Source organism: Mytilus trossulus, chromosome 5 (genome assembly GCF_036588685.1).
Source record: "Mytilus trossulus isolate FHL-02 chromosome 5, PNRI_Mtr1.1.1.hap1, whole genome shotgun sequence".
Taxonomy (NCBI): domain Eukaryota; kingdom Metazoa; phylum Mollusca; class Bivalvia; order Mytilida; family Mytilidae; genus Mytilus; species Mytilus trossulus.
Genome location: NC_086377.1, coordinates 34,192,476 through 34,220,394, shown reverse-complemented (window position 1 = coordinate 34,220,394; position 27,919 = coordinate 34,192,476). Strand labels below are relative to the sequence as shown.

Genomic DNA, 27,919 nt, shown 5'->3' with positions numbered 1-27,919 from the left:
GGTCTTTGAATCGGAACTAAACACATGTTTTACTAAAAAACAGTTTTTGACATGACACGGGTTATGTTTGTCTCATATATTTTATGATAGTATGATACTAAACCCCTAACGGGAGGTATTGTGCCTGCTATTCATATGATGGAGACATAATCTTTCAATCAGTTAAATTGAGGTCTGGAGCTGGCATGTCAGTTATGTGCTAGTAGTCTGTTGTTATTCATGTATTATTGTCATTTTATTTATTTTCTTTTGTTACATCTTTTGACATCGGACTCGGACTTCTCTTGCACTGAATTTTTATGTGCGTATTTTTATGCGTTTACTTTTCTACATTGGCTAGAAGTATAGGGGGAGGGTTGAGATCTCATCAACATATTTAACCCCGCCGCAATTTTGCGCCTGTCCCAAGTCAGGAGCCTCTGGCCTTTGTTAGTTTTGTATGATTTTTAATTTTAGTTTCTTGTGTATAATTCGAGTTTAGTATGACGTCAATTATCACTGTACTAGTATGCATATGTTTTAGGGGCAAGCTGAAGGACACCTACGGGTGCGGGAATTCTCGCTATATTGAAGACCCATTGGTAGCCTTCGGTTGTTGTCTGCTCTATGGTCGGGTGGTTGTCGCTTTGACATATTCACCATTTTCTTTCTCAATTTTATATATCTGTGAATAAAGAAGAGAATAACTGTGGTATAAAACCAGTTTTGTCTGATTTTGTATAAACATACAAAAATACATGTACTATGTATGGGACTATAAATATCGTGAAAATTCTACATTAGATTACAATTATTACAGTCAAACCTGTTTAAACCAAATCTCTTCTGGACTCAACATTTTGTTCGGTTTTGGCACATGTATGGCGTTATCACAACGCAAACAATTTGATATGACAGTTCTTTATAATATGTTTATTTTATGCAGGTTTTTGTTTTATGTAGGGTTTGGTTTAGCCAGGTTTCACTGTATTATCTAATTATTGCAAGTTTATATATGTAAAGGTCCTGTATTTCAATACAGAAATAAAAAAAATTATAATAAAAGGTAAATAATAAAAACGTAAAATCAATTCAGACAAGCGGATAGAGCGCATCGGTGGCTATTGCACATTGGTTGTTTTTATTCCTTGACATTTTGATGTATCCATCCATTCCCCAGAATGCACTCCAACTGTAAGAAAAAGGATAAATGGACAGTTAGTGTGTATATTAATTATAGATAGCGTGTTTCTAAAAAAAAACACCAGGGTTAAAAGCATAATATTAATTCTGTGCTAAATTTAAATTTGAAAAATTTTCATAACAAGATGAATTATATCTAGAATAACATGCTCCGTGAGTATATATTGTATATACGTCTTGTATGTGCTGATAATACCGCATTCCTGTTTTAATGTTTTCCAATGAAAAAGAATAATCTGTTAAACCGTGCTAGCGCGAGTATTATGCTATTATATCCTATGATAATAGTACAATAATGTTTCATAATTTATAGTTTATTACATCAATTAATGTATTTCATATGTCTCATCTGATCTTTATCATCATATGATATTTCCGTATTTTGTTTATCCCTTAACGAGGAGACTACTAGTTTACTTACTAAAGAGGAAATGTAAAACTAAATAATGCCTACATAAAAAGACCAGATAAAAACCCTGTAGAGTACATTATAACACTATTAACCTGTTTTTCACCAACCAGTAATCCTGACCATTCTCCACCCCATATCCAACAACTAATACACCATGTAGAGTACATTATAACAATATTAACCTGTTTTTCACCAACCAGTAATCCTGACCATTCTCCGTCCCATATCTAACAACTAATACACCATGTAGAGTATATTATAACAATATTAACCTGTTTTTCACCAACCAGTTATCCTGACCATTCTCCGTCCCATATCCAACAACTAATACACCATGTAGAGTACATTATAACAATATTAACCTGTTTTTCACCAACCAGTAATCCTGACCATTCTCCGTCCCATATCCAACAACTAATACACCATGTGGAGTACATTATAACAATATTAACCTGTTTTTCACCAACCAGTAATCCTGACCATTCTCCGTCCCATATCCAACAACTAATACACTATGTAGAGTACATTATAACAATATTAACCTGTTTTTCACCAACTAGTAATCCTGACCATTCTCCGTCCCATATCCAACAACTAATACACCATGTAGAGTACATTATAACAATATTAACCTGTTTTTCACCAACCAGTAATCCTGACTATTCTCCGTCCCATATCCAACAACTAATACACCATGTAGAGTACATTATAACAATATTAACCTGTTTTTCACCAACCAGTAATCCTGACCATTCTCCGTCCCATATCCAACAACTAATACACCATGTAGAGTACATTATAACAATATTAACCTGTTTTTTACCAACCAGTAATCCTGACCATCCTCCGTTCCATATCCAACAACTAATACACCATGTAGAGTACATTATAACAATATTAACCTGTTTTTCATCAACCAGTAATCCTGACCATTCTCTGTCCCATATCCAACAACTAATACACCATGTAGAGTACATTATAACAATATTAACCTGTTTTTCACCAACCAGTAATCCTGACCATTTTCCGTCCCATATCCAACAACTAATACACCATGTAGAGTACATTATAACAATATTAACCTGTTTTTCACCAACCAGTAATCCTGACCATTCTCCGTCCCATATCCAACAACTAATACACTATGTAGAGTACATTATAACAATATTAACCTGTTTTTCACCAACCAGTAATCCTGCCCATTCTCCGTCCCATATCCAACAACTAATACACCATGTAGAGTACATTATAACAATATTAACCTGTTTTTCACCAACCAGTAATCCTGACTATTCTCCGTCCCATATCCAACAACTAATACACCATGTAGAGTACATTATAACAATATTAACCTGTTTTTCACCAACCAGTAATCCTGACCATTCTGCGTCCCATATCCAACAACTAATACACCATGTAGAGTACATTATAACAATATTCACCTGTTTTTCACCAACCAGTAATCCTGACCATTCTCCGTCCCATATCCAACAACTAATACACCATGTAGAGTACATTATAACAATATTAACCTGTTTTTCACCAACCAGTAATACTGACCATTCTCCGTCCCATATCCAACCACTAATACACCATGTAGAGTACATTATAACAATATTAACCTGTTTTTCACCAACCAGTAACCCTGACTATTCTCCGTCCCATATCCAACAACTAATACACTATGTAGAGTACATTATAACAATATTAACCTGTTTTTCACCAACCAGTAATCCTGACTATACTGCGTCCCATATCCAACAACTAATACACCATGTAGAGTACATTATAACAATATTAACCTGTTTTTCACCAACCAGTTATCCTGACCATTCTCTGTCCCATATCCAACAACTAATACACCATGTAGAGTACATTATAACAATATTAACCTGTTTTTCATCAACCAGTAATCCTGACCATTCTCCGTCCCATATCCAACAACTAATACACCATGTAGAGTACATTATAACAATATTCACCTGTTTTTCACCAACCAGTAATCCTGACCATTCTCCGTCCCATATCCAACAACTAATACACCATGTAGAGTACACTATAACAATATTAACCTGTTTTTCACCAACCAGTAATCCTGACTATTCTCCGTCCCATATCCAACAACTAATACACCATGTAGAGTACATTATAACAATATTAACCTGTTTTTCACCAACCAGTAATCCTGACCATTCTCCGTCCCATATCCAACAACTAATACACCATGTAGAGTACATTATAACAATATTAACCTGTTTTTCACCTACCAGTAATTCTGACCATCCTCCGTCCCATATCCAACAACTAATACACCGTGTAGAGTACATTATAACAATATTAACCTGTTTTTCACCAACCAGTAATCCTGACCATTCTCCGTCCCATATCCAACAACTAATACACCATGTAGAGTACATTATAACAATATTCACCTGTTTTTCACCAACCAGTAATCCTGACCATTCTCCGTCCCATATCCAACAACTAATACACCATGTAGAGTACATTATAACAATATTAACCTGTTTTTCACCAACCAGTAATCCTGACCATTCTCCGTCCCATATCCAACAACTAATACACCATGTAGAGTACATCACAACAATATTAACCTGTTTTTCACCAACCAGTAATCCTGACTATTCTTCGTCCCATATCCAACAACTAATACACTATGTAGAGTACATTATAACAATATTAACCTGTTTTTCACCAACCAGTAATCCTGACCATTCTCCGTCCCATATCCAACAACTAATACACCATGTAGAGTACATTATAACAATATTAACCTGTTTTTCACCAACCAGTAATCCTGACCATTCTCCGTCCCATATCCAACAACTAATACACGATGTAGAGTACATTATAACAATATTAACCTGTTTTTCACCAACCAGTTATCCTGACCATTCTCCGTCCCATATCCAACAACTAATACACCATGTAGAGTACATTATAACAATATTAACCTGTTTTTCACCAACCAGTAATCCTGACCATTCTCCGTCCCTTATCCAACAACTAATACACCATGTAGAGTACATTATAACAATATTAACCTGTTTTTCACCAACCAGTAATCCTGACCATTCTCCGTCCCATATCCAACAACTAATACACTATGTAGAGTACATTATAACAATATTAACCTGTTTTTCACCAACCAGTAATCCTGACCATTCTCCGTCCCATATCCAACAACTAATACACCATGTAGAGTACATTATAACAATATTAACCTGTTTTTCACCAACCAGTAATCCTGACTATTCTCCGTCCCATATCCAACAACTAATACACCATGTAGAGTACATTATAACAATATTAACCTGTTTTTCACCAACCAGTAATCCTGACCATTCTCCGTCCCATATCCAACAACTCATACACCATGTAGAGTACATTGTAACAATATTAACCTGTTTTTTTACCAACCAGTAATCCTGACCATCCTCCGTCCCATATCCAACAACTAATACACCGTGTAGAGTACATTATAACAATATTAACCTGTTTTTCATCAACCAGTAATCCTGACCATTCTCCGTCCCATATCCAACAACTAATACACCATGTAGAGTACATTATAACAATATTCACCTGTTTTTCACCAACCAGTAATCCTGACCATTCTCCGTCCCATATCCAACAACTAATACACCATGTAGAGTACATTATAACAATCTTAACCTGTTTTTCACCAACCAGTAATCCTGACCATTCTCCGTCCCATATCCAACCACTAATACACCATGTAGAGTACATTATAACAATATTAACCTGTTTTTCACCAACCAGTAACCCTGACTATTCTCCGTCCCATATCCAACAACTAATACACTATGTAGAGTACATTATAACAATATAAACCTGTTTTTCACCAACCAGTAATCCTGACTATACTCCGTCCCATATCCAACAACTAATACACCATGTAGAGTACATTATAACAATATTAACCTGTTTTTCACCAACCAGTTATCCTGACCATTCTCCGTCCCATATCCAACAACTAATACACCATGTAGAGTACATTATAACAATATTAACCTGTTTTTCACCAACCAGTAATCCTGACCATTCTCCGTCCCATATCCAACAACTAATACACCATGTAGAGTACATTATAACAATATTAACCTGTTTTTTACCAACCAGTAATCCTGACCATCCTCCGTCCCATATCCAACAACTAATACACCATGTAGAGTACATTATAACAATATTAACCTGTTTTTCATCAACCAGTTATCCTGACCATTCTCCGTCCCATATCCAACAACTAATACACCATGTAGAGTACATTATAACAATATTCACCTGTTTTTCACCAACCAGTAATCCTGACCATTCTCCGTCCCATATCCAACAACTAATACACCATGTAGAGTACATTATAACAATATTAACCTGTTTTTCACCAACCAGTAATACTGACCATTCTCCGTCCCATATCCAACCACTAATACACCATGTAGAGTACATTATAACAATATTAACCTGTTTTTCACCAACCAGTAACCCTGACTATTCTCCGTCCCATATCCAACAACTAATACACTATGTAGAGTACATTATAACAATATTAACCTGTTTTTCACCAACCAGTAATCCTGACTATACTGCGTCCCATATCCAACAACTAATACACCATGTAGAGTACATTATAACAATATTAACCTGTTTTTCACCAACCAGTTATCCTGACCATTCTCCGTCCCATATCCAACAACTAATACACCATGTAGAGTACATTATAACAATATTAACCTGTTTTTCATCAACCAGTAATCCTGACCATTCTCCGTCCCATATCCAACAACTAATACACCATGTAGAGTACATTATAACAATATTCACCTGTTTTTCACCAACCAGTAATCCTGACCATTCTCCGTCCCATATCCAACAACTAATACACCATGTAGAGTACACTATAACAATATTAACCTGTTTTTCACCAACCAGTAATCCTGACTATTCTCCGTCCCATATCCAACAACTAATACACCATGTAGAGTACATTATAACAATATTAACCTGTTTTTCACCAACCAGTAATCCTGACCATTCTCCGTCCCATATCCAACAACTAATACACCATGTAGAGTACATTATAACAATATTAACCTGTTTTTCACCAACCAGTAATCCTGACCATTCTCCGTCCCATATCAAACAACTAATACACCATGTAGAGTACATTATAACAATATTAACCTGTTTTTCACCAACCAGTAATCCTGACCATCCTCCGTCCCATATCCAACAACTAATACACCGTGTAGAGTACATTATAACAATATTAACCTGTTTTTCACCAACCAGTAATCCTGACCATTCTCCGTCCCATATCCAACAACTAATACACCATGTAGAGTACATTATAACAATATTCACCTGTTTTTCACCAACCAGTAATCCTGACCATTCTCCGTCCCATATCCAACAACTAATACACCATGTAGAGTACATTATAACAATATTAACCTGTTTTTCACCAACCAGTAATCCTGACCATTCTCCGTCCCATATCCAACAACTAATACACCATGTAGAGTACATCACAACAATATTAACCTGTTTTTCACCAACCAGTAATCCTGACTATTCTTCGTCCCATATCCAACAACTAATACACTATGTAGAGTACATTAAAACAATATTAACCTGTTTTTCACCAACCAGTAATCCTGACCATTCTCCGTCCCATATCCAACAACTTATACACCATGTAGAGTACATTATAACAATATTAACCTGTTTTTCACCAACCAGTAATCCTGACTATTCTTCGTCCCATATCCAACAACTAATACACTATGTAGAGCACATTATAACAATATTAACCTGTTTTTCACCAACCAGTAATCCTGACCATTCTCCGTCCCATATCCAACAACTAATACACCATGTAGAGTACATTATAACAATATTAACCTGTTTTTCACCAACCAGTAATCCTGACCATTCTCCGTCCCATATCCAACCACTAATACACCATGTAGAGTACATTATAACAATATTAACCTGTTTTTCACCAACCAGTTATCCTTACCATTCTCCGTCCCATATCCAACAACTAATACACCATGTAGAGTACATTATAACAATATTAACCTGTTTTTCACCAACCAGTAATCCTGACCATTCTCCGTCCCTTATCCAACAACTAATACACCATGTAGAGTACATTATAACAATATTAACCTGTTTTTCACCAACCAGTAATCCTGACTATTCTCCGTCCCATATCCAACAACTTATACACCATGTAGAGTACATTATAACAATATTAACCTGTTTTTCACCAACCAGTAATCCTGACCATTCTCCGTCCCATATCCAACAACTAATACACCATGTAGAGTACATTATAACAATATTAACCTGTTTTTCACCAACCAGTAATCCTGACCATTCTCCGTCCCATATCCAACAACTAATACACCATGTAGAGTACATTATAACAATATTAACCTGCTTTTCAACAACCAGTAATCCTGACCATTCTCCGTCCCATATTCAACAACTAATACACCATGTAGAGTACATTATAAACATATTCACCTGTTTTTCACCAACCAGTAATCCTGACCACTCTCCGTCCCATATCCAACAACTAATACACCATGTAGAGTACATTATAACACTATTAACCTGTTTTTCACCAACCAGTAATCCTGACCATTCTCCGTCCCATATCCAACACCTAATACACCATGTAGAGTACATTATAACAATATTAACCTGTTTTTCACCAACCAGTAATCCTGACCATTCTCCGTCCCATATCCAACAACTAATACACCATGTAGAGTACATTATAAGAATATTAACCTGTTTTTCACCAACCAGTAATCCTGACCATTCTCAGTCCCATATCCAACAACTAATACACCATGTAGAGTACATTATAACAATATTAACCTGTTTTTCGCCAACCAGTAATCCTGACCATTCTCCGTCCCATATCCAACAACTAATACACCATGTAGAGTACATTATAACAATATTAACCTGTTTTTCACCAACCAGTAATCCTGAACATCCTCCGTCCCATATCCAACAACTAATACACTATGTAGAGTACATTATAACAATATTAACCTGTTTTTCACCAACCAGTAATCCTGACCATTCTCCGTCCCATATCCAACAACTAATACACCATGTAGAGTACATTATAACAATATTAACCTGTTTTTCACCAACCAGTAATCCTGACTATTCTCCGTCCGATATCCAACAACTAATACACCATTTAGAGTACATCATAACAATATTAACCTGTTTTTCACCAACCAGTAATCCTGACCATTCTCCGTCCCATATCCAACCACTAATACACCATGTAGAGTACATTATAACAATATTAACCTGTTTTTCACCAACCAGTAATCCTGACCATTCTCAGTCCCATATCCAACCACTAATACACCATGTAGAGTACATTATAACAATATTAACCTGTTTTTCGCCAACCAGTTATCCTGACCATTCTCCGTCCCATATCCAACAACTAATACACCATGTAGAGTACATTATAACAATATTAACCTGTTTTTCACCAACCAGTAATCCTGACCATTCTCCGTCCCATATCCACCAACTAATACACCATGTAGAGTACATTATAACAATATTAACCTGTTTTTCACCAACCAATAATCCTGACCATTCTCCGTCCCATATCCAACACCTAATACACCATGTAGAGTACATTATAACAATATTAACCTGTTTTTCACCAACCAGTAATCCTGACCATTCTCCGTCCCATATCCAACAACTAATACACCATGTAGAGTACATTATAAGAATATTAACCTGTTTTTCACCAACCAGTAATCCTGACCATTCTCAGTCCCATATCCAACAACTAATACACCATGTAGAGTACATTATAACAATATTAACCTGTTTTTCGCCAACCAGTAATCCTGACCATTCTCCGTCCCATATCCAACAACTAATACACCATGTAGAGTACATTATAACAATATTAACCTGTTTTTCACCAACCAGTAATCCTGAACATCCTCCGTCCCATATCCAACAACTAATACACTATGTAGAGTACATTATAACAATATTAACCTGCTTTTCAACAACCAGTAATCCTGACCATTCTCCGTCCCATATTCAACAACTAATACACCATGTAGAGTACATTATAAACATATTCACCTGTTTTTCACCAACCAGTAATCCTGACCACTCTCCGTCCCATATCCAACAACTAATACACCATGTAGAGTACATTATAACACTATTAACCTGTTTTTCACCAACCAGTAATCCTGACCATTCTCCGTCCCATATCCAACACCTAATACACCATGTAGAGTACATTATAACAATATTAACCTGTTTTTCACCAACCAGTAATCCTGACCATTCTCCGTCCCATATCCAACAACTAATACACCATGTAGAGTACATTATAAGAATATTAACCTGTTTTTCACCAACCAGTAATCCTGACCATTCTCAGTCCCATATCCAACAACTAATACACCATGTAGAGTACATTATAACAATATTAACCTGTTTTTCGCCAACCAGTAATCCTGACCATTCTCCGTCCCATATCCAACAACTAATACACCATGTAGAGTACATTATAACAATATTAACCTGTTTTTCACCAACCAGTAATCCTGAACATCCTCCGTCCCATATCCAACAACTAATACACTATGTAGAGTACATTATAACAATATTAACCTGTTTTTCACCAACCAGTAATCCTGACCATTCTCCGTCCCATATCCAACAACTAATACACCATGTAGAGTACATTATAACAATATTAACCTGTTTTTCACCAACCAGTAATCCTGACTATTCTCCGTCCGATATCCAACAACTAATACACCATTTAGAGTACATCATAACAATATTAACCTGTTTTTCACCAACCAGTAATCCTGACCATTCTCCGTCCCATATCCAACCACTAATACACCATGTAGAGTACATTATAACAATATTAACCTGTTTTTCACCAACCAGTAATCCTGACCATTCTCAGTCCCATATCCAACCACTAATACACCATGTAGAGTACATTATAACAATATTAACCTGTTTTTCGCCAACCAGTTATCCTGACCATTCTCCGTCCCATATCCAACAACTAATACACCATGTAGAGTACATTATAACAATATTAACCTGTTTTTCACCAACCAGTAATCCTGACCATTCTCCGTCCCATATCCACCAACTAATACACCATGTAGAGTACATTATAACAATATTAACCTGTTTTTCACCAACCAATAATCCTGACCATTCTCCGTCCCATATCCAACACCTAATACACCATGTAGAGTACATTATAACAATATTAACCTGTTTTTCACCAACCAGTAATCCTGACCATTCTCCGTCCCATATCCAACAACTAATACACCATGTAGAGTACATTATAAGAATATTAACCTGTTTTTCACCAACCAGTAATCCTGACCATTCTCAGTCCCATATCCAACAACTAATACACCATGTAGAGTACATTATAACAATATTAACCTGTTTTTCGCCAACCAGTAATCCTGACCATTCTCCGTCCCATATCCAACAACTAATACACCATGTAGAGTACATTATAACAATATTAACCTGTTTTTCACCAACCAGTAATCCTGAACATCCTCCGTCCCATATCCAACAACTAATACACTATGTAGAGTACATTATAACAATATTAACCTGTTTTTCACCAACCAGTAATCCTGACCATTCTCCGTCCCATATCCAACAACTACTACACCATGTAGAGTACATTATAACAATATTAACCTGTTTTTCACCAACCAGTAATCCTGACTATTCTCCGTCCGATATCCAACAACTAATACACCATTTAGAGTACATCATAACAATATTAACCTGTTTTTCACCAACCAGTAATCCTGACCATTCTCCGTCCCATATCCAACCACTAATACACCATGTAGAGTACATTATAACAATATTAACCTGTTTTTCACCAACCAGTAATCCTGACCATTCTCAGTCCCATATCCAACCACTAATACACCATGTAGAGTACATTATAACAATATTAACCTGTTTTTCGCCAACCAATTATCCTGACCATTCTCCGTCCCATATCCAACAACTAATACACCATGTAGAGTACATTATAACAATATTAACCTGTTTTTCACCAACCAGTAATCCTGACCATTCTCCGTCTCATATCCAACAATTAATACACCATGTAGAGTACATTATAACAATATTAACCTGTTTTTCACCAACCAATAATCATGACCATTCTCCGTCCCATATCCAACAACTAATACACCATGTAGAGTACATTATAACAATATTAACCTGTTTTTCACCAACCAATAATCCTGACCATTCTCCGTCCCATATCCAACAATTAATACACCATGTAGAGTACATTATAACAATATTAACCTGTTTTTCACCAACCATTAATCCTGACCATTCTCCGTCCCATATCCAACAACTAATACACCATGTAGAGTACATTATAACAATATTAACCTGTTTTTCACCAACCAATAATCATGACCATTCTCCGTCCCATATCTAACAACTAATACACCATGTAGAGTACATTATAACAATATTAACCTGTTTTTCACCAACCAGTAATCCTGACCATTCTCCGTCCCATATCCAACAACTAATACACCATGTAGAGTACATTATAACAATATTTACCTGTTTTTCACCAACCAGTAATCCTGACCATTCTCCGTCCCTTATCCAACAACTAATACACCATGTAGAGTACATTATAACAATATTAACCTGTTTTTCACCAACCAGTAATCCTGACTATTCTCCGTCCCATATCCAACAACTTATACACCATGTAGAGTACATTATAACAATATTAACCTGTTTTTCACCAACCAGTAATCCTGACCATTCTCCGTCCCATATCCAACAACTAATACACCATGTAGAGTACATTATAACAATATTAACCTGTTTTTCACCAACCAGTAATCCTGACCATTCTCCGTCCCATATCCAACAACTAATACACCATGTAGAGTACATTATAACAATATTAACCTGCTTTTCAACAACCAGTAATCCTGACCATTCTCCGTCCCATATTCAACAACTAATACACCATGTAGAGTACATTATAAACATATTCACCTGTTTTTCACCAACCAGTAATCCTGACCACTCTCCGTCCCATATCCAACAACTAATACACCATGTAGAGTACATTATAACACTATTAACCTGTTTTTCACCAACCAGTAATCCTGACCATTCTCCGTCCCATATCCAACACCTAATACACCATGTAGAGTACATTATAACAATATTAACCTGTTTTTCACCAACCAGTAATCCTGACCATTCTCCGTCCCATATCCAACAACTAATACACCATGTAGAGTACATTATAAGAATATTAACCTGTTTTTCACCAACCAGTAATCCTGACCATTCTCAGTCCCATATCCAACAACTAATACACCATGTAGAGTACATTATAACAATATTAACCTGTTTTTCGCCAACCAGTAATCCTGACCATTCTCCGTCCCATATCCAACAACTAATACACCATGTAGAGTACATTATAACAATATTAACCTGTTTTTCACCAACCAGTAATCCTGAACATCCTCCGTCCCATATCCAACAACTAATACACTATGTAGAGTACATTATAACAATATTAACCTGTTTTTCACCAACCAGTAATCCTGACCATTCTCCGTCCCATATCCAACAACTAATACACCATGTAGAGTACATTATAACAATATTAACCTGTTTTTCACCAACCAGTAATCCTGACTATTCTCCGTCCGATATCCAACAACTAATACACCATTTAGAGTACATCATAACAATATTAACCTGTTTTTCACCAACCAGTAATCCTGACCATTCTCCGTCCCATATCCAACCACTAATACACCATGTAGAGTACATTATAACAATATTAACCTGTTTTTCACCAACCAGTAATCCTGACCATTCTCAGTCCCATATCCAACCACTAATACACCATGTAGAGTACATTATAACAATATTAACCTGTTTTTCGCCAACCAGTTATCCTGACCATTCTCCGTCCCATATCCAACAACTAATACACCATGTAGAGTACATTATAACAATATTAACCTGTTTTTCACCAACCAGTAATCCTGACCATTCTCCGTCCCATATCCACCAACTAATACACCATGTAGAGTACATTATAACAATATTAACCTGTTTTTCACCAACCAATAATCCTGACCATTCTCCGTCCCATATCCAACACCTAATACACCATGTAGAGTACATTATAACAATATTAACCTGTTTTTCACCAACCAGTAATCCTGACCATTCTCCGTCCCATATCCAACAACTAATACACCATGTAGAGTACATTATAAGAATATTAACCTGTTTTTCACCAACCAGTAATCCTGACCATTCTCAGTCCCATATCCAACAACTAATACACCATGTAGAGTACATTATAACAATATTAACCTGTTTTTCGCCAACCAGTAATCCTGACCATTCTCCGTCCCATATCCAACAACTAATACACCATGTAGAGTACATTATAACAATATTAACCTGTTTTTCACCAACCAGTAATCCTGAACATCCTCCGTCCCATGTCCAACAACTAATACACTATGTAGAGTACATTATAACAATATTAACCTGTTTTTCACCAACCAGTAATCCTGACCATTCTCCGTCCCATATCCAACAACTACTACACCATGTAGAGTACATTATAACAATATTAACCAGTTTTTCACCAACCAGTAATCCTGACTATTCTCCGTCCGATATCCAACAACTAATACACCATTTAGAGTACATCATAACAATATTAACCTGTTTTTCACCAACCAGTAATCCTGACCATTCTCCGTCCCATATCCAACCACTAATACACCATGTAGAGTACATTATAACAATATTAACCTGTTTTTCACCAACCAGTAATCCTGACCATTCTCAGTCCCATATCCAACCACTAATACACCATGTAGAGTACATTATAACAATATTAACCTGTTTTTCGCCAACCAATTATCCTGACCATTCTCCGTCCCATATCCAACAACTAATACACCATGTAGAGTACATTATAACAATATTAACCTGTTTTTCACCAACCAGTAATCCTGACCATTCTCCGTCTCATATCCAACAATTAATACACCATGTAGAGTACATTATAACAATATTAACCTGTTTTTCACCAACCAATAATCATGACCATTCTCCGTCCCATATCCAACAACTAATACACCATGTAGAGTACATTATAACAATATTAACCTGTTTTTCACCAACCAATAATCCTGACCATTCTCCGTCCCATATCCAACAATTAATACACCATGTAGAGTACATTATAACAATATTAACCTGTTTTTCACCAACCATTAATCCTGACCATTCTCCGTCCCATATCCAACAACTAATACACCATGTAGAGTACATTATAACAATATTAACCTGTTTTTCACCAACCAATAATCATGACCATTCTCCGTCCCATATCTAACAACTAATACACCATGTAGAGTACATTATAACAATATTAACCTGTTTTTCACCAACCAGTAATCCTGACCATTCTCCGTCCCATATCCAACAACTAATACACCATGTAGAGTACATTATAACAATATTTACCTGTTTTTCACCAACCAGTAATCCTGACTATTCTCCGTCCCATATCCAACAACTAATACACCATGGAGAGTACATTATAACAATATTAACCTGTTTTTCACCAACTAGTAATCCTGACTATTCTCCGTCCCATATCCAACAACTAATACACCATGTAGAGTACATTATAACAATATTAACCTGTTTTTCACCAACCAGTAATCCTGACCATTCTCCGTCCCATATCCAACAACTAATACACCATGGTTGTAAGTCACAGAGCTACACGTTGGATCGTCAAATATACCTGAAAGTATTAATTATCTTTAGAAACGAATTATGTGTAATAATTGATAAACGAACATTTCATATAATACTTTGAGACACGAATTAAGTTTTCGTATGACATGCGAATTCCTTGAAATAAAAATAAATATGTATTTAAAAATAAACCTAAATTGATAAATGTCTATTTTGATAATTTTGGTAATATTAAATCTAACGTTTCAATAATACGAATTAGTTGATGCGTTTTGAATTTGATTAACGTGTCATTGCAGCAAAGGATATTCCTGGCTTACAAATTTTTCGATTGAAGTTTTCCTGATAACATTTTGTCATGAAAAGCACTGCTTCATATAATATTTTATTTTGGTTACAAGAATTACTATCCCAGGCTAAGTATACTTTTAAGATTTTGTTTGGTTGACGCACGTCGTTACAAATCCAATAGCATAGGTATGTTGCTAATCCTTGTACTCAGACATTGCTAGCCATTACACAGTGGAATTTTGCACGCGTTTTCCTTAGTTTTAAGGTTTTTCCTTTAGAAATATAGATTTATTTAAATTATCCATGATGTCTGTATTAAATATGTATTCAACAAACGATTTATCTTTTTATGTCGATCATTTGCACTCATTTTAGTAAATATGTCACTTGGCTGCCACATTGTGCATGTATAGGACTACTGACCTTTAAGAATTAAAACAAAAAATCAACGTCTCTTTTACGTTTAAATTTAGAAAGGAAATGGGGAATGTGTCAAAGCGACAACAACCCGACCAGAAAGCAGACAGCAGCCGAAGGCCATCAATGCGTCCTTTAGCTGGCCCCTTAAAAATATGTATACTAGTTCAGTGATAATGGACGTCATACTAAACTCCGAATTATACACAAGGTACTAAGATTAAAAATCACAATGACTTGGGACAGGCGTAAAATTGCAACGGGGTTAAACATGTTAATGAGATCTCTACCCTCCCCCTATACCTCTAGCCAATTTAGAAAAGTAACACGGGGGTACATTCGTTATCTTCATTCGTATTCGTAGATAAATTATACTTGAATTGTGTAAGACAGTTTATACAAGGATATGACGTACCAAACTACCTTAAATGAAGAAAACACATATTACGCCATTGGCTCATAATGTATAGGTATGAGCAATAAATTGATTTATATCTGTAACAAAACGTATATACAACTCGTCTAAACATCAACCAACCAATGTTCAATCTGTAAATTTGCTTTTGCAAATTTTTTGTTCTTCCTTCGCCGGGATTCGAACCCATGCTACTGAGATATCGTGAGACCAAATTGCCTGCACTGCAGCCGTCCCGCTAGACCACACGACCACCTGGGCTTGACAATAATAAAGCTCTCGGTGGCCGTGTGTTACCTTTCCTCGTCAGTTTGAATCTAGCGGCTTACTACAGTACATGATATATAAGGCATGAAGATTGTATTGTTACAGATCAGCTCAATACGTATATATATAGAATTAAATTCATAATAGTGTGGTCGACGGTAAAACGTTTGTTAGTAATTATACTGAAAAAAATCACCGATAACTTGTTTGTCGTTGGCGATGATTTTATGCTCACTCAGTCTATCGGAGGCCTTCAAGTGGGGATTTAAATAATCACTTGTTAACACATTTTTAAACATAAATGAAACTTTCTTTTCACAAATCATTTATGAAACTTTCTTTTCACAAATCATTTATGAAACTTTCTTTTCACAAATCATTTATGAAACTTTCTTTTCACAAATCATTTATGAAACTTTCTTTTCACAAATCATTTATGAAACTTTCTTTTCACAAATCATTTAAGGAATTTGTTTTAAATAAAAAAAATTACCATCACTTACTACAGTTTCACTTTTAAGAATGATAATGTTCAGAGCTGATATCAATAAATAATGATAAAAAAAAATATTCATTTAAAAAAAAGAACACTTTTAAGTAATGGGGTCCCGCGTTATTTCACAAAATATCTTATTGCAATGCTAACCATGTGGGCTTTGTTTGTGAAGAGATCCAAATGACAAAAAAAATCATTTTTTCGTTGTTGTTATAAACCATAAATCGATCCGTTCATTCATATATTTGTCAATTTGCCTTGGCTCTTAAGTCCAACACACAACTTTTCACGAAATTGGTATTTTTCTTACAAAAATTACATTCATGTGATGTATTCTTTTGATGGAGAATGAATGTTGCACCTTATTTTATTTTTTGTCGTCTTTTTGGTGTATGTATCATTGACGTATAAGACAACCTGACTCTCCTTTATTCAAAAACATTCATGACAAAATAACTAAATTAAACTTACAGCAAAAGAGAGATAATGAACACCCCCTTTATAGTCTACTAAAGATCGAAGTCACTGGTCTTTTTAAAAATGATGTAAACTTATAAAGGAAACAACAAACAAAATAGTTCGAATATTTATATTGGAAAAAGTAACGGTGTGTAAATTATAACAATTATTTTATTTCAATTGAAAATCAAACTGTTGAATTTTTCCGCTGCGAGCAAATTTTTACTTTTGGTCGTATTTGAAATTCAATATTAATCTTGTATTTTGGTTAGAAATTGCTCTAACTGTAGTTTATACTCTTGTATTTTTTAATGCCACAAAAATCCAACACAGAAAAAAAAATGGTAGGTTTAAGAAATAATTGATACAAACTATACTTTATTGTAGTTTTAACATGGTTAGGCATTATATTCATGAATATTTTTGCCCGAGCGATATCGAAAAACTATTATAAAAAGTGTACTAGTTCAGTGAAGATGTACGATGTACTTAACCCCTAAACAAATAAATGAACAAAAATTAATAAACATACAAGACTTCTGAAGACCAGAGGCTCCTTACTTGGGACAGGAGGAACAAATGCGTCCAGTATGATTTTGTAAATAAATGCATCTTTTAAAAATAGTCGAAAACAAAATTGTCTGTCCAATGGAAAGGTCGAGGCCAAAAAAAGATGAACGGTGCATTATAGAAACATAGAAGCTGGTTGCAAAAGTTGACGACAAGATCTTTTTACAACTTAAGTATGGCCTTATACTATTAACCTGCAATAAATATATTTGTAACAATTCTATTGAGACGAATAAATGTTGTCTTTGGCTTGTTTTGCTCTTTGGTTGGGTTGTTGTCTCTATGACAATTCAATTCTCATTTTTATCATAGATATAACTGCATGTAAAAAAAAGAATGTGTTGTGTGATAGACAATCATACAAATTCTTTCCAGGGACCAACAGGCGTTAGCAAACTATAGGCCCCCGTATGGCCTTCAACCATTAGCAAAATACACTCTTTATAGAATGAAAGCTCCAAGAGGTCTTGGCATGTAAAAGCAAACACGAAAGTTGAGCGAGAGAAAAACAATAAGGATACCGCATGAAAATTGGAAAATGGTTCGCAATTTTACTTTAGTAAACTCTCTAAGTTGAAATTAAAGACCTGGCGAATTTTAGCCTTTTCAATGGATTTTAAAAAAAATCATGATTTGTTTAGACATTTAATTCAAGTCTTGGTTGTAAATTATTTGCAAGTAAGTTTAAAACAAATAATCACTCACAGACAGACGTCAAATTCATCAACAAAATAAAACAAAATGAATAGACGACCTATAACGCACAGAATATCATGTATGTGTTCGGGCCGTATGAGTATTTGGACCATACGCGTATGGTCCGAAACATATTTTATTTGCGATCACAAAATGCACGAAGTCGTCCATTTCTATGTAAATTGGGTCGATTTGAATATAAATAAGATAAATGCGTTTCTCTGCCAAGTATATTTTTCACAAAGTAGTAGCAGTATAGCAGAACAGTTTTACCAATAGTAAATGCATGCAAATTTCACAAGGTTTAATCCAAATAGCTTTCGTACTATCCAATAACTTTCAAGCACGAAAAAGATAGGGCAGAAGTATATTTTGTCTATATGTTATGTATTTGCACAACTTTTGAAAGTGGATTATGCATTCGTTCTAAAATAATTTTTTAGACCAGATAAAAAAGTTAAAAGATGACATTATTCGACAATCGCAATAATTAAATAGCTTTGACGTCCGAAAAAGATAACCGATCAACACATGCATTGCAATTTTTAAAGCCAGTAAGTTATTCTTTTTTCAAAACACAAATTCCTGATTAGTATTTCGAATTATTTCATTTAGGCGTTGAAAACCTTTGGTGACCCCACAGTTTAAATGTCTATACTAAGGACGTCGTGAGCAATGGGCGTTATGGACGAACGTTCACCTAATCTGTCCCAGTCAGTGGGAGTTTAAAGTGCGCCAATCAATGTCCACAGCCACACTGTTATGAATTCGATTCTATATGTATATATACAACTCGTCTAAACATCAACCCAACAATGTTAGATCTGTAAATTTGCTTTCGCAAATTTTTGGTTCTTCCCTCGCCGGGATTCGAACCCATGCTACTGTGATATCGTGACACCAAATCGCCTGCACTGCAGCCGTCCCGCTAGACCACACGACCACCTGGGCTCTCAAAAAAAGAGCTTTCGGTGGGCATGTGTTACCTTTCCACGTCAGTCTATATATACACATAACTCGTCTTAACTTCAAATCAACAATGTTAGATTTCGTGATTTTGTTGTTCTTCCCTCGCCGGTATTTGAACCCATGCTACTGAGATATCGTGACAACAAATCGCCTTCACTGTATGCGGCGCGCTAGACCACATGACAACCTCGGCTTCATAAAAATTAAGCTTCGGTGGCCGGGTGTTACTTTTCCTCTTCAGTTTTAATCTAGCGTCGTAATACAGTTCATGATATATAAGGCATGAATTGAAAATGTCAATGCTGGAGATTCGATGAATAATGTTGTTGTAGAGTTGCCACTGGTTCAGGCGTACATACCTGATCTGTATAGTTGAAAAGACCTCTTTACATCAATCCCGACAGCTATTGGTCCCACGGTAGCTACTGCAGACTGTAGAGCCTTTTCGTCTCCAGATTCAATGTTAGTAAATCCTTTGGCTGTAGCTCCAACATCATTCTCCTTAAATCTACAATTGTCATCCTGCAAATGTTAAATTATTTGGTTATAAAAAGATCACATAATTTTGTTTAGGAATACTATAGTATCCCGTTGAATAGGTGAGGCCACCGCCCAAAAGCAATAAAAAATTTAAAAAATACACCAGAGGTTTTCAAGATTGGAGTTAATTGTTTTTTTATTTGTTTTATAACTGAACAACGATAATACCCTACGACACAGGCGACTTACATGTTCAACAAAATCTGATATTATCTATATGATGTAAAATCTATTCTCTGTTAAGCCTCAGTCACACCTTACCGGATAACTCGAACGGACGCCTAACGAATAACTTTTTTTCAATCCGTTCATGTCCGTTAGACGTCTGTTCCTATCCATTAGGCATCCGTCCATATCCGTTGCATGTCCGTTAGGCGTACGTTTTATCCGTCGACGTCCGTTCTGCCCGGTGAAAAATTTTGAGCATATTCGTCGTTAGGCGTTTGTTTTGTACGGTACTCGTCCGATTCGTTTACGTTTTGTATCCGTTACCTGTCCGTTATACATCTTTTAGAGGTCTGGCAGATAAATTCACCAATGGACGTCTAACGGATAAAACGGATGTTGAACGAACGTCATGAATTATTATTATTGATAATCGATCGTAGAATCAGGGCATATCTTTACAATCAAGCAGCTGTTATTCAGGTCAGACTCTGCCCTTTAGCGGCATTTTGAAGAACAAACCAAAACCAGTGACACAGAACATTTTCAATATTAATGCGATTTACATGTAATATTATTGTCGCCTTTAATTTTTTCGTATATCTTGTTTATCCGTTTTATCCGGTACGCTTCCGTTAGGTGTCCGTTTTATGCGGTACCCGTACATTGGATGTACGTTGCATGCCCGTTATGCTTTTGTTACGCGTCCGTTGTAGTTGGTCAGTACATCAACGAACTCCCAACAGATAACAATTTTGTCAAGGGACAACTTTTATTTTCATCCGTTAGTCGTCCGTTCGTCTTATCCGGTCAGGTGTGAACGAGGCTAAAGCAACCTATGATATCCTTTTTCTCTCTAAAAATATCAGTATTGTTCTTTTCTTTGCTGTAATGACAAATTATTCGACCTGCAGGTATTCTAAATAGTTTTCTAAATATGTCCCTTTTAACTAACCGTAGCTTCATAGGGATACGAGGATTCGGTATCTATCCCTCCATTGTCTTTAATGTACTGATATGCTTTAGACACATACCCGCCGTGACAGCCTTTGTTACCTACAGTTACAAAATGCATAATCATGAAATTTAAAGAACATTTAAATACAATCAATAACACATTACGATTATAGTTTGATTGAGCTATTATTCTTAACTTTAAAAGGTGATTATTTTATTGCTTGCTTGACTGTTTAAGTGATTCAAAATCCAGTGGCAAATATTACAAGTTGTTTAATGAGTCCCGTTGATTAAGATGCGATCTTTAAGGTAATGAGTTTGGCTATTCTACTATCGTAAACTTTAGAGGGATATGATTGATAGGTTGACTGGTTGGGTGATTTAATTACCAGCGAGAAATGTTATACAATTTGTTTATTGAGCCCGTAAATTTAGAAACGATACGTGTAAAAAGATTGAAATCGTTGTTGATGACAATGTGGTGTCCTGTTTTTGATCCTTGTTATTTGTATCCTCTACACTCTCATTAGTTTTAGAAACTAAATACTTACCGTAATCAGATGAGCAATCCACAAGATTCTGTTCCGACAACGACACTAGTTTCCCGGTCTTTCTGAAATGTTGACCTTCCAATGAACCCGTGGCTGCAAACGACCAGCATGATCCACAATGTCCCTGGAAAAAAGAGATGCACGCGAGACAAGAAATTTAATTAATTTTTAGCCCACCTACGATAATATAGAGGCATTATGTTTTCTGGTCTGTGTGTCTGTCTGTATGTTTGTTCGTCCGTTAGTTCGTCCTCTCGTCCGTCTGTCTCGTTCCAGGTTAATTTTTTTTTTTTAAGTTTTGGTAGAGGTAGTTTTTGATGAAGTTGAAGTCCGATCAACTTGAATCATCTTCCTTATAATTGATCTTTTAAATTTTTATTCTATTTTAATACAAAAAAACACGGCTGGCTATCATAAATGAAATCTTTTTTTGTCAAAAGTAAATATTGCCGAAACATTCTTTATAAACCGTATTCACTTTGAGTCATGTGTATGCTTTTAAAAATGCATGTGTACAAATATGGATTTGTGTAACGGAAAATGTCTTGAAAATAAATGTTTGAAATATCGTGATTTGTGTGTGGACTGTATATTATATATATGTATGGAAAACAAAGATAATTGATACCTGATTTTTCACTGGTGTGACGTATCCTTGTTTCCTCCAGTCGACTTCTTCGGGAGTATTTACATTACTCGGTGGGAGGTAAGTAGACCCGTCTAATGAACTGTTGTTTCCGTATTGTTTCATCATCTGGCTTACTTCATCTAAAGACTACACAGGTGTTTAAATTAATAAATGGTATGTAAAGATGACTTTTGTCCAACCATTTACAGTTTAGCACTTCAATCCCCCCCTATCCTTTCAGAACAGTTGTAAATATATTAGCATAAACTTATTGACAAATTTTAAAGTTTTATTATCAAATTTCCATATGTCAACACATAAAGGCAACTGCTATCATTAAACTATGATGCAATTCATTAGCCATCTTATTGAAGTAAGAGGTGTTGCATGCAGCTTGCAACCTTTCAAATATATTTGTAGGAGCAGTAACTCACAAAAACCTTCGGACCAACCACAACTTATGATAGGACGTCAACTTTAACTTGTGCAGTGGTGTTTTACCTTTCTGAAAATAAAATGCTTTTTAAGAAAAGAAATAATTACCATGTCAGCGAGATGATTTATTCCAAGCCAGTAGCTATGTTCGCCTCTATCTGCCGCCATATTGTGGTGTTCTATAAAACGAACATTGTCCTCCCATATCTGGCGTCTTTAATAAAGAAAAACAAAAGACAGATGAAAAAATGTATTGAATATACAAGATTTAGCTTCAGATATTACCATCTGTTTTCTAATGAAAACATTTAAGATCTACATGTAGTTTTGATGTCAGGCTCCGCTATCACAACATACTTGAGCATTTAAAATTAGGATTGCACCCAGTTACATGTAACTTGCTTGTAGAGTAGGGAGTTAAAAAATCGAAACAGGGTGCCTTCCTGTGCAAAGCTAAATTCATGCTTATACTGAACAATATATTTTCGAATGAATAGACGGGATTTTAAAAAAAAACCTGTCCATCCATCTTGACTACAAAATAAATAACTGGAATGAATACACGGGACTTTCGAAAAGCTGTCCTTCCATTCTGACTCTAAAAATAAATCACTGGCATGACTACACGGGACTTCCAAAAAGCTATACATCCATCTTGACTCCAAAAGAAATCACTGCAATAAATACACGGGACTTTCGAAAAGCTATCCAACCATCCCGATTCAAAAATAAATTATTGGAATAAAAATATGAGACTTTCTAAAAGCTATCCAATCGTCCCGCCTCAAAAATAAATCTACACATTACTTTGGGAGTTTAAATTAACACGAAGATGAATACAATACATAAACATATTAACCCTTGTGTAGCAATATATATTTATTTAATTATATAGATTTATTTTCAGTGAACCGGAGTTATTTCAAAATTCCATTTGTCTAGTTCTTTAATTATATACATGTAACTAATTGTATAACAACTGGATTTGAGACCTATCCCTATACGCAGTATGTTTGAATTATTATTAGACATACATTTGCGCTGAACAAGTTTTCGTTTTACTCACCTTTTCAAATCTTCAACATTATCTGAATACATTTTGTTGTAGGATATTTTAAACAGTTCCCATTCATTGTTGAGTTCTGCTGGTGTAAATATCAATGGACCAGTCAGAGCATGCCCAACATATACTAATGTCAGGAATAGTTTCATCTGTAAATAAGGAAATATAAAAAATGAAAATATGGTATAATTGCCAATGATACAACTCTCCACAAGAAACCAAATGCCACATAAATTAACAACTGTAAGTCACCGTACGGCCTTCAACAATGAGCAAATCCCATGCCGCATAGTCAGCTACAATATAGGCAGAAATGACAAATGTAAAATAATTCAAACGAGAAAACTAACGGCATAATGAACGAAAGACAAAAAATGTTTCAACATCAACTAACGACAACCGCTGAATTACAGGCTCCTGACTTGGGACAGGTACATACATACAGAATGCGGAGGGGTTAAATTTGTTAGCGGGATCCCAACCCTCCCCTTATTTTGGACTATGGTGTAACATAACAAAATGAAAATCAGTTATAGATATACAATGTACTCGATTAGATTATATAAATCGTGGGTGTCATCCAACACACCAGCTAGTGTATGTCCAACACACACTGATGGCCTAACCCTTCGAGTTTTAAACTTCATGTTCGTACATTACATGTAACTAAACCCATGATAGACATACACAACAAAAAATAAAACACCAATAAGCAACCAAAAAGTAAAGGTCCAGTAAAACACATGCCACGTTTCCAACATAAAAACGACAAAATTTAAAGACAAACAACAATAGTAAGCTACATGTATATACAGAAAATAATTGGTAAACACTAGTTTATATATAGCAAAATTTATCTCAACACAATATGGTGTTCTCCAGAGTAATCAACACAAGCAAAACGAGTCAAAAGATATATTGTATCGAAAAAACTGAATCTTATTATTATTAAGATTACAAAAAAATAAGCTTCCTAGACGCTTAAACAAATTTAGACATATATAATTTGTATACATTAAAACAGAGTGTCTAGTTTCCTGATTATATTTGTAAATGACAATATGGTGGGATACACTTGTAATTAAACTTCCTGTCGCTTTCCTATGTAACCTCAATATTGATAAAAGAAATTAACTAGATATAAAAAAAATATGATGATTTATTAATTAGTGACTGCTAACAGTTCAGTGTCAAATAATAATAAGAAAGACAATCATCCCGTACAGTTTTGTATTATTATCATTTAAAGTAACTGCCGAGCTCTATATGGATAATTTTACTCTCTCCTACACTCTAATATTGGTCGCTGCACTACCACGTAGTAATACGAATTATAAACAACACACAGAAATATGATATTGCGCAATTCAAAACGATGATATCGGTAAGTGCATCGCCATTTTCACAGAATTTTACAATGAAATTACGCGTGTCCATAGTCTACCAATCAACAGAACAAAACATATTGCTGTTGACAGTTAATGGTTAAAATAAAGAATAAAAATTGACTTTGTCAAAGAGATAACAACACGACCAAAGAGCAGACGACAGCTGGAGGAAACAACTACATGTAGGTCGTCAACGCAGCGAGAAAATCCCGCACCCGGAGGTGATCCTCAGCTGGCCCCTAAATAAAACTATGTACCAGTTGAGTGAAAATGGAGGTCACACTTAACTCCAACATATAAATGAACTAAAATAATAAAAAAAAGACCCACAAGTGTATGATATCGAGCTGTCCAGCACAATGCTGCCGTAGTAAGTTCTAACACTTATTATTTGACGTGACAGACTGGCAGCATGAAAACTACAAGCTGTTATAGTTATAGTATTGCTTTTGATTAAAAAAAAACAGTACATACGGTCGTATTTGTTTCAAGCGGGGCACGATAACTCTTAGCTTATGGTAAACATGTAACCGAGTTATTAAAATGGTAAATTATCTGTCTATGGGACAAAATAAGTCAGATTTAGAACATATGTTTTATAAGTTCTAAAGTAAGGAAAGGAAGAGGAAGAATATTTAAGTCAACACAAACATGTTTTACCCCGCCGCATTTTGCGCCTGTCCCAAGTCAGGAACCTCTGGCCTTTGTCAGTCTTGCATTTTTCTAACTTATAGTTTCTTGTGTACAATTTGGAGTTTAGTATGGCGTTCATTATCACTGAACTAGTATATATTTGTTTAGGGGCCAGCTGAAGGACGCCTCCGGGTGCGGGAATTTCTCTTTCCATTGAAGACCTGTTGGTGACTTTCTGTTGCTGTCTGCTCTATGGTCGAGTTGTTGTCTCTTTGGCACATTCCCCATTTACATTCTCAATTTCATATTTACTTGGAAAAGTACGTCCGTGTAAGTTGGCAGTTTTGTTAAATTTAACAGTAAAATGTTTAGGTTTTACATAATTTCTTTAAGCGAATTTCTACAATAAATATGAATATTATTGTAATACATTTTGTTATTTAAGTCGATTGAATAAATTATTACCAAAGCGGTGCTAGCACGTGTTTTGTTTTCAATTTGAACTGTGAAATTCAATTCTGATTTCAAGAACATATTTATTCACAATAACCACAATAATATCTCACAAAATCCCACGTAGACAGCTACGTATCAACACAAATAAAGAAAAACATTTATATAACCTTTACCTTCATTCTGTAACTTTTTTGGAATTTTCGATCCAAGAGGCGTCTTACAAAAATGTATCTACATGTAAGCTGTCTTATACTTAATATTACTTGTTTTTATTATTGAATTTTATCGTCGTTATCAACAGGAAGAAGGAAGATCTTGTAATTGAACCTTATGATTTCCGTTCGTCATTAATTTATCTTATAAATTTCACATGACATATTTTCCTCCACTGTTGAGTTTTTAGTAACAAAATATTAACTATAGTTTGTTTTTGAAACTCTTCTGTAAGTTATTGAAAGATCGTCAAAAAAATTGGGATGGAAACGAGGAATGTGTCAAACAGACCAACAACCCAACCAATGAGCATTAAACAGCCCCTGAACAATGTGTACTACTTTGTGAAAATGGACGTCACACTCAACTTAAAAAACATAGATTAAGTGAAAAAAAACAAAGAAATAAAGGCTAGATACTCCTAACTTGGTACAGGCGCAACATTTTGTGGTGTTTTACATGGTTTGTGAGTTCTCAACCGTCTCCGTATAAAATACATGTATATGAATAGAATTATTTATTTCATAAAAGAAGTTGTAAGAATAAACGTTAAAAAAACGAAAATCAAACAACCCAAAAGGCTGAAACACATCTAGAAATTACCAAAGTTATGCAATGTCTTGTTGAAACAGGTTGTGCATATCAGCGTTTACAAAATGTAGTCCAACAGACGATCTTCAAAAAATATAACCAATGGCTTTTGACAGTTTTTTTGAGATACTTTTTCGCATTCAATTTGATTCGCATTCAATTTAATTAATCACAAAAACGCTAGATGGTGTGGTTCCAAATG

General features: G+C 35.2%; 1 protein-coding gene across 1 annotated transcript; it reads right to left on the bottom strand.

Annotated features, from left to right (window-relative positions):
- Positions 1–687: 687 nt before the first annotated feature.
- Positions 688–27,236, bottom strand: LOC134718784 (procathepsin L-like). Its single transcript, XM_063581506.1, has 9 exons — positions 27,087–27,236; positions 24,440–24,585; positions 23,482–23,587; positions 22,939–23,085; positions 22,311–22,434; positions 21,758–21,858; positions 20,457–20,619; positions 15,458–15,563; positions 688–1,171 (listed from the first exon to the last, which is right to left on the bottom strand). The coding sequence occupies exons 1-9, from the start codon at positions 27,090–27,092 to the stop codon at positions 1,072–1,074; spliced, it is 999 nt and encodes a 332-aa protein (XP_063437576.1). The 5' UTR covers positions 27,093–27,236; the 3' UTR covers positions 688–1,071.
- Positions 27,237–27,919: the final 683 nt, after the last annotated feature.